A 10,188-nucleotide genomic window follows, 5' to 3' on the forward strand; every position below is an offset into this window, starting at 1 on the left:
TCGTGCACCCAATTCTAACTGTAAGTTCTGTAAGAGTGTTTTCATGTTGAAGATTTATACAAAAATTTATAAAAAGTGATTTTAGTAGAAAGAATTTTGTTTCCCTAAATACACTAATCTACATCCCATTATATAAATCAATCTTAACAAATAATTTCGTGTTTCATGTAAATTTGTTGAAATCGTCATTAGACTTAAATTGGAACAAAAATATTAAAGTTCGAAACAATGGTTCTATTTTAAGTTACTTTTAAAATATATAAAATACATACCACACAACTCCCCGGAAAAAATTAAAAGGCATAAAGGTACTTCCACGCTAAAATATTTGTACCACGCCATTATAGTCCTTTTTTAAAAATCAGTGTCGTTTTAACTATGAAATACGTATTAAAAAGAAATAAACAACAGATTATTACTTATATATGTGAAAACACAATTTATTTGCGTAAATCATAAATATGCGCTCAATATTATAAAAAACTACATACCTGAATAGATTAAACTAATTTTAATTTTGAAGATGAGTGCTTGGGTATTTTCTTGGTTCCTCAGCATTGTTGTGGATTTTTTGTTTCTTTATCTACATATTGAAAATTATATTTTTATAATTTTTATCAGTCTACCTTTTATTAATCAAAAAATTTGCCTTGAATAAATAATACAAAATTTTTGTTCAAAAAGCTAATTGTATGATAATCTTTGGCTGTGCTAGAGGTTCCCAATGGGTTCATATTAATTCTCTGGGGTTTCACAAAATTCAAAACAAGCTTAATATAAACAGTGACTGATTATGTTTTCTGCTGAATAGCTTAATTTATAATCAGACAGCAGGATACCTTTCTGTGTGCACGGAAGTCCGGATAGTTGAAAACTCACCCTAACCTATATTCAGAGAAAAAATTTACCTAAGTTTTCAACTATCACAGCGATTATATTTTAACTTGATATTGTATTTATTTATATAATAATATAAATGTTTCAGTTCTAGTTAGCCATCCTAAAAAGAAAGTTGATACCAAGACTGTAAACAATTTCAAAATATATTAAGCTTGGCACCTATTTAAGACGACACATTTCTACATAAATATTAATCTCGATCAAGACTTCTTCCTTACACTTATATCAGAAATAACAAATTTCTTTTATCTATTAAGCTTGCGATCCTATAGTCTTCACAAACTTTTGCTCCTGGTTTTTTGTGCCTGGAACTCTGATTTGAGCCACCCTACTGGTATTTTTCCTGACTTGTATATTTCATTAAATATTTCAGTTAATATTTTTATTTGTTCTGGATCTAATAGCTTCAGCAGTTCTGCAGAAATTTTATCAAGTCCCGATGCCTTTCTATCCTTTATTTGTCTGACGGCTGCCGTTATTTCTTCTGGTAGGATTTCTGGACCTGAATTTTCTTCAATGATGGGTTCTTGTATTGTTCTAAGGTCGTGGAAAAGTTTCTCCAAGTATTCTTTGTAGCTTCTTTCGTTGTCGCAAGGTTGCTTTCATCATCTGTTATTTTTCCGCTGTTGCATTTTCGAAACTTTCCAGCTATTTCCTTCACCTTTCGATGGACATTGAAGTTATTATATCGACTCTTACACTCCATTTCTTGACATTGTTCTGTTTTTTGTTTCTCTTTGGTTTCTCTTATCTTTCTTCTGACGATGGTATGTATTCTCCTATATTCTTGGAGCTTTTATTTGTTTTTTTTTTTCTCTGACCCATAAGTTTAAGTATTTCATCGGTCATCCACGATTTCCATTTCTCTGAATCTTTTTTCAGGTGTTGTTCTTTTATTTCTCTCACTGTTTCTTGTATGATGGTCAGACTTTCCTCTATAGTTTTTACATTTCTGCAGTTTAGTGCCTTTGTATTAAGATATTTACTTACCTTCAGTCGAACATTGGGATGGTTTAGTTTTCTAATATCATACTTCTTCATCGACTTCTTCATTCTTCATTCTAGCATTAAAATTACCTACAACTGGTACATAATCAGAATTTCTGTCTGCCCCCGGATATGTTTTTACCGATGTACAGCTGATCCTATACCTCTTATTTACTAGCATGTAATCAATCTGATTTCTTACAATTTTCCCACAGAATCGTGTGGAGATTTTTAGGTGTACAATTTCCTTGGGTGTAGCTTAAACCTGGTGTTCATTATTACTAATTGATTTACTTCAGCAAAACTCTCCAATATATCTCCCCGATCGTTCCGATTTCCTAGTTCAAATGGTCCAACTGCAGATGATGTTTTGCTGGCCCCAACTTTGACGTTGAAGTCACCTACGATAATTGTTAGGTCTTGCTTTTTTAACCTTTTCATGCCTTGAATAATGCTATGGTATAGTTCTTCTACCTCTTCTTCTGTTCCTTCTGTTGTAGGTGCATAGGTACACTTGAATTATATTTATGTCGATTGGTCTTGCTTTTATTTGTATGAGCATCACTCTTGCTGAGATTGGGATGAAATTGTCAACAGATTTTGCCTTTTTTTGTCAATATAATGCCGACACCTAATTCATGTTTGCCGTTATCTATTCCAGAATAGTAAACGCGGCGTTCCCCGATATTGCGGTTCCTGAACCTGGCAACGCATTTCGCTTATTCCCAAAATATTTAATTTCATGTGTGCCACTTCTTGTATTGCATTATGGATTTTACCTTTTTGTGCCATAGTTTTTACGTTCCATCTGCCTATTCTGATATCTTCTTTGCATTTAAATCTATTTGTTATACTTGTAACTGCTCCTCAATCTTCCAATCTTTGTTCCTCATCTCTATGCCGTTGACCGCTTTCACGGACCACTTTCTTCTGTCTTTGAAGCGGAAGCCTTCTTTTTGTAGTGCGTATCCGTTTCGTATGTTGGCAACCATCATGGCAATCTGTATTGTGCAAACTGTGGCTCTGTTGTTGTGTTGAACCACATACGTAGATTTTTCAGCAAGGAAATCCTTCGCCCTCCTGGACCTCGTTATTCTTCTACTTTTCCTTGTAAAATTAATTGCAGCAACCCACATCTTTCGCTGTTTCTCATGATGTGACCGAGGTATTCGATTTTGGCTGTTTTTATTACGGTTAACAACTCTATTCCTTTTTTCATTCTTAATAAAACGTCCTGGTTAGTAACATGGCCGGTATAGGATATCTTTAGGATTCGACGACTCAATTTTCTTGCAGGTAGCGTCTGTGAGAGTCCACGACTCAACTCCGTACAACAGTATAGGAAAAATATAACATCGTAGTAACCTGATTTTTATGAGTAGTGATAAATCATAACATTTGAATAGCTTAGCCATTTTTTGAAGTCCACATTTTGCTTTTTCTATCCTTAATTTTATTTTTAGGAAATGGTCCCAATTTTCATTGACGTTCGTACCAAGGTAGGTGTATGTTTTTACTCTTTTTATTGGTTGACCATTCACACTGATTCTTTCAATTTTCTGTTCCTTCTTAGAGATCGTCATACATTTTGTTTTTTTAATGTTCAGTGAAAGTCCACATCTCTGACTCACTTCTGTGATTATATTCATTAACTCCTGTCGGGCTTCATAACTGTCAGCGAATACCACCGTGTCATTTAAGTTCCAATCTGATGTCATTGATAAATTCTCCGTTAATTTGAATCCCGGCTTCAACATCTTCTACTGCTTTTTGAAAGATTTCCTCATAATATATGTTAAATTGCAAAGGTTTATTCCAATATTTGTTGATATCTCCATCAGCTTGTCGTGTTTTACTGTATCGAACTCTTTATGGTAATCGATGAAGCATGCATAAATATCGCAATTAACATCTCTACATTGTTGAAATGCACTGTTGTATGCTGAAGAGAGCTTCTGTCGTACCCACTGCGTTCCGAAAACCAAACTACACGGCTGATTTTTTCTTCGCATAGTCTGTATATCCTTTGATATATTTACTTCTTCATGTGCCATCTTCTCTAAGAAGGTTGGCAACCATCATGGCAATTCACACTTTCGATACCGCTGCTCTAAAGAGGTCAGCAGAAGTGCAGTTAAACCAAGCTCTCAAATTGTTTAACCAGGAGATGCGCCTTCTTCCGCGAATCCTTCTACCCTATATTCTTCCTTTCATTATTAATTGCAACAAGTTATAACGCTCGCCTCTCATGACATGTCCCAAATATTGCAGTTTTCTGACTTTAATTGTATTTAAAACCTCTTTATCTTTTCCCATTCTTCTCAACACCTCGACATTCGTGACTCTATCCACCCAACTTATTCTTAATATCCTTCTGTATGCCCATAACTCTAAGGCTTCTAATCTGTCCGAAACATCTTTCATTAATGTCCAAGCATCCAACCCATAAAATATTACGGAGAACACGTAGCATCTGAGAATTCTTATCTTTAAAGAAATTGAAATATCCCTGTTGCAGAGTACTTTTTTTAGTTTGTTGAAAGAATTTCTTACCTGTCCTATTCTTTCCTGAATCTCTTCTGTGTACTCATTATTTTTATTAATTATTGTACCCAGATATTTATATTTTTCAACTTTTTTAATTTGTTTTCCATGTATTGTTATGTTTTCTTGGCGCTGTTGGACTTTTGTAATTACCATAAATTGTGTCTTTTTTGTGTTTAGGGACAGTCCGTTTTCTTTACTGACTTCTACCACTTTGTCAACCATTTGTTATAAATCCTCAAGACATTCCGCTAATAAAATAGTGTCGTCGGCAAACCTTATATTTTTGATTGGTCGGCCATTTACTTTTATTCCCATAGTTAGTTCTTCTAGTGCTTCCTGGATTATTTCCTATGAATACAAATTGAACAAAGTAGGAGACTGATTATAATAGATAGCGCTAATAACCGATAAGATGGTTTATCGAAGGCTTTGTTGTAATCCAAGAAGCACATATATACTGGCTGATTAAGATCCATGCACTTTTGCACCAGTACATTCCCAGCGAACAGGACTTCCCTCGTTCCCAGTGCATTTCTAAATCCAAATTGTGTGTCACTTATGTTCTTCTTTCTTAAGTTTGTTGTGTATTCTCCGGTGTATAATTTTTAAAAATATTTTGAGCGTATGACTCATTAAACTTATTATCCGGTGGTCTTGACATTCTTTTGCATTTGGTTTTTTTGGTAGTGTTATGAATGTTGACATCAGCCAATCACTGGGAATGATTCCTGTACTGTGCATTGTATTAAATAAGTCGACCAATATTCCAATTTACTGTTCTATTAACCATATTATGTCTACAGGTATTTCGTCAGGACCTGTTGCCTTGTTGTTCTTTGTTCTCTTTATCGCCTCTAATACCTCATCTTCTATTATGTCTGGGCCGTTGTCGAACTTTTCCTGTTCTAATGCTTTCTCAGTCCGTTCGTCTTTAAATAGCTCTTGAATATATTCCTGCCATCTTTTAAGCCTTTCACCGACGTCCATAATTATTTTGCCGTTTTTATCCAGCAGTATGTTTGATTTCTTCTTCACATTAGTGCCTCTTATTTCTCTAAATCTTTTATGAAGGTTTAACTTATCATGTTTCTCTGCTCAATCTTTCGCATCTGTCACTATCACAGACCACTAATAATAATAGGTAGGTGATCTGTGGTCACTATACCATTTTTCCTTTGCATCTCTGATCTTTCTCCTTATTTCTGTGTGTATAATATTATATATGATTTTGTCTTTGGTTTTATAAGATCTCCTTGCTTCCATGAGATCCAGAATCTCATTGGTTATCCATTCATTTTTGTTCTCGATCAGCTTAGGTGTTAGTGTTGTCTCACATGTGCGTATAAGAGCATCTTTACACATAATATGTCATTTCCTGTTCGCATCTTCAGTAGAAATAATTTCTATTTTGGTGAACTCTCCTTTAATTTTTAGTGTGACTTGCTCTTTTGTCATATTCATATATCATATTTGATATATGATTTTTATAAATAACTTTAAAATGTGGCTTATGGTCCGGAAATTATTGCAAGATACGAATGTTCTTTTCTTTGGTAGAGTAATAAACGTTGACTTCAGCCATGATCTTGGTATTATATTTTTGTTAGTTGTTGAGTACCGTCATTGTCAGTTTAGCATGTGCATTTTCAGGTTCAGGAGCTTTGCCATCTTTTAGTAGGAATATTGCTTTTTCCACTTCATCCAATGTGGTTGGTAAGTGGTCTTTACATATGTAGGAAGGAGGTTGTTTAGAAGTCATATTATCAAAGAGTTCTTGTATGTATTTGATGCATATGCATATTTCTTGATTTTTATCAGTGATGATGTTCCCATGTTGATCTTGCAGTTTGCTAGCTGTGTTGGATTTTTGAAGACTAGCTGCTTGTTTTACCTTTTTATACATATTAAATGTATCTTGTTTTTATTTCAACAACTCTATCTCTTTACACTGTGTTGTTAACCAATTGCCTTTGACCTTTCCTATTTCGGTTCTTATTTGTCTCTGAATATTTTTGTACATTGTTTTGTTATTCTTTGATTTTCTTCTTTCTTCCATGAGTTGCAGTACATTGTTATTTGTCCAACTTTTTCTCTTCTCTTTATTTTCTATTAAATGTTTTTCTCCGATCTTGTTAAATATTTTACATATTTTCTGGAATAATTCTTCTGGGTCATATGTTTGCTTCATGTTGCTTAGTTTTTCTGACAGAATCCATGCGACTGTCTCCTTTTTTTCCTTATTTTTTAGTCTTCTTATATCACATTTTTTGATAATATTCTTTTTTATAACCTTTTTAAATCTAAACCTAAATTTACCAATAACAGAAATATGATATGACGCGCCGTCCGCACCGGGATAACTTTTAACTGATAGGCATCCATTACGGAATCTCTTGTTTACCGTTTTGTAATCAATTTAATTCCCCATTATATTTCCTTGTTGATCTTATTGAAAGACCCAAGAATACAAACATGTTGGTGATAGTTTAAAGAACGTACTTAATATTACAAATTCTTCTTCCTCTACAAATAGTTTTTAATCTTTCTCTGCTTTTATTTCTCTTTCCTAGATCATCAAAATCACCAACTAATATACAGCTTTTTCCTTTGCCAATTTTTGCATTTAAGTCACCAATAATAATCGTTTTATCTTCCTTCTTAATTATATAGAATTGCTCTATTTCTTCTTCTGGTTTAACGCTGGTTGGGGCATACACTTGTAAAACATTTAATTTGACCGGAGTAGTATTTAGTTGTATTTTTATTAATCTTTCAGAAACAGGTATGAAATTTGTAACATATTAACGTAACTAAGGAAATACGATTACTCCAACCCATACATATGTTGACCCTCATAATTTCCCGAGTGGTATACCATATGGTTCAAAATAGAAGACACTGGATTGATTTGGGGGAGGGCTATGTCCAAAGTTGGATTACTTAAAGCTGAAGAAGAATACCATATGGTTGTCAACAATACAAGCACCACTATTTGGCCACCTCATTTTGCTTATACCCATTATACCTACTCCAAGTCTGGTCATTTCTTAAATGTTACTATGAAGTTTTCCTTTCTGATAAATTGTATCCACATTCCAGGTACATATTTTAATAATCAACTTTGAAGTTTTTAAAAACTCTTTTTTAGTTCTGTTATAGGAATTTCGCTGGGTTACGACCTGGGAGGCCCTGTGATCTAAAGGTGGATCACCTGCCTTGCCAAATATTGGTTTCCGTATTTCATGTTATGTAATTTCACTTTAGTTGTATTTGCCATGCTAGCTTTACTAGAGATGTCGTCAGGGACCTTCATTGTAGTGGTTTTTCGTTGCCTTCTGCATTCTGGTGCCGTTGACCTCATTTTTTTGGTTCTTTCGTCTTCGTGACCAATTTCTCAATCTCAGGACAGCCGAGTGCCCTTCCACTTACCAGCTCATCCGCCCTAAGCCGTTGGGCAGTAAATGGTGGATTGCTTATCCCAGCAAATACGCAGAGGTCAAAGCCTCATAGCTTATCTAGTAGGATGCGCCAGATCACCATGATCTAGATCATCATACGAGCAAGACTATATGTTGCGCATGACTAGCCTATAACATTCACATTTCACTTATTTTAATTTCATATTTAAACTTAAACGCGATATATTTGACAAATAATATTATAAGTAAAAATAGTTGTTCATATATATATATATATATATATATATATATATATATATATATATATATATATGTATATATGTATATATGTTAAGTAAAAATAGTTGTTCATATGTATATGCATATATATCATAATATTCATATTGAGGACCACTTCAAATATTTTTTCAACAAAATTGTTATCTGGTGTAATATACTATGTATTAGAATATATCACTTGTTCTATGTACTCGAATTAAACATTCAATTTTTTGTTGTACAAAAATTTATGTACTATTGTATGTAATATATATGTAAAAGAGGTTAAAAAACCTCAGCAACCTTTTGGTTTTAATATCGAAAAACGGTGTACGTATACTCATACACAATCAATGTGTATTGTCTTTTTTGCACTAGCTCTTGTATTACCATGTATTCCCAGATAACCTAGGACCCATACTAGTTGATACTTTTATGTTTCGCCAGTCAATCCGGTTCTTCTTGGAATTTCCATACCTAAGTTTCTTATTACAGGTCCTAAAAGCTCCCATTACCGCTTAACTGTATATACCTTATATTGATCCCCTTATGTGTTTGAAAGCTCTCATGTCTATTTTTCTTTCACAATGAAAAATCTTATAAATCTCTGCCTACAATACAGCAAAATTATCTAAATGTTTATATAGTAATGTCTATATGTGTGTATACCTGAATCAGACCATTTAGACCACCTGTGAAACAGTCAACAGAGTCCGCATAACCATGATGATTTCCAACCTTCGATAGAAGATGGAACTTAAAGAAGAAGAAGTGAAACAGTATAACCCTGCCGCTGGGTTATGTATTTTTCCCTGCCAAATCCCTGTCTTGAGCAGATGTCCACTTCAGGAATAAGTTCTATGCTTATGTAACATTGTGTTATTGTTATTGCTCCCATAGTGATTTCTTCATCCCATTTATCTAGTGTTTTTCTCATTATATATTTAGAATATACGTTGTATAATAATGGTGATTTTGGCTAAGTTTTTATCATACAGTTAGGTTAATTAGATGGTTAGGTACTCCCATATTTTTCATTAAACTACAGAGTGGATCCCATTTTCCCAAATCGAAATCCTTTGTGTAATCTACGAGACAGAGCAGCATTGGTACGTTGTGTTTCCTCATGTTTTTTATTATATGTCTAATGGTTAGTATCTGTTCCCGCGTTTTTTTTTCTTGGTACGAATCCACATTGTTCTTCGGCTATCTCTGGAAATTGAAAACTCTTTAGCCGTTCATTGATTACATACAGCAGAATTTTGCTTGCATAAGAAATAAGCGCAATAGTTGTGTAGTTGCTACTTACGATTAGTGATATTTAGTAATGAATAGGGATGAAGGTTAATTTGCACCATTCATCAGGCCATTTATCTGTAATCCATGTCATGTTGCACATATACAGTATATTCATCTAGGCCAATCTCGCCCATTGTGTTTAGAGTCTCCGCTGGTATGTCATCGATCCTTGCAGAGTTTTTGTTTCTTAGTTGGTTAAGAGCCTTCTCTACTTTTGCTTGTAAGACTGTTGGTTATGCCAATATTTGTGTATGAGTATAATTTATATTTCTTGTGTTCTGAGACTGATGCATCTTTTGAAGTGTCTTTGTATAATTCTGAGCAGTAATTTTTTCTTTTCTCTGCAATGCTCTCTATGTCGCTTTTTACTTCTCCATTATGGTCTTGAATGGCTTGATGTCTCGGGCCAAATATTCTCAGTCCTATTTATTGAGTGTTGCTTCCTACATAATCTATACGGTATCTCTAGTTTTATTTATGATTTTCTGATGTATATTCTCATCTAACCATTACATTGCTCTAGTTTTCTTGGTGTCTGTAATATCCTGTTCTATATTAAAGTGCAGAGGAGTAAGGCATCCATAGCTCTTGTTGGAATGGCCCTCAAATCCCCTGTAATTGCAAAACAAGCAAGCATTTGTGTCTTACTGAAATTGAGGATGACATAACTCTCTAAACTCTCTAGCTCTGCTAATAAGCTACATAAGTGAAGACTAGTTTTTATTTAAATTTTTTATATACTACAAAAACTTGCTTCCTCGCTTTTTTTATCACTTTG

General features: G+C 33.8%; 1 protein-coding gene across 1 annotated transcript in view; it reads right to left on the reverse strand.

The window, feature by feature from the left end:
- Nucleotides 1-383, reverse strand: part of LOC140440378 (probable peptidoglycan muropeptide transporter SLC46) — a 31,601-nt gene extending 31,218 nt beyond the window's left edge. Inside the window, exon 1 of the mRNA XM_072530846.1 lies at nucleotides 273-383. Within this exon, the coding sequence (XP_072386947.1) occupies nucleotides 273-342 (70 nt within the window). The 5' untranslated portion in view covers nucleotides 343-383. The remainder of the gene's footprint in view (nucleotides 1-272) is intronic.
- Between the last annotated feature and the right edge of the window lie 9,805 nt (nucleotides 384-10,188).

The sequence above is a fragment of the Diabrotica undecimpunctata genome, chromosome 1 (assembly GCF_040954645.1).
Source record: "Diabrotica undecimpunctata isolate CICGRU chromosome 1, icDiaUnde3, whole genome shotgun sequence".
Lineage (NCBI taxonomy): Eukaryota > Metazoa > Arthropoda > Insecta > Coleoptera > Chrysomelidae > Diabrotica > Diabrotica undecimpunctata.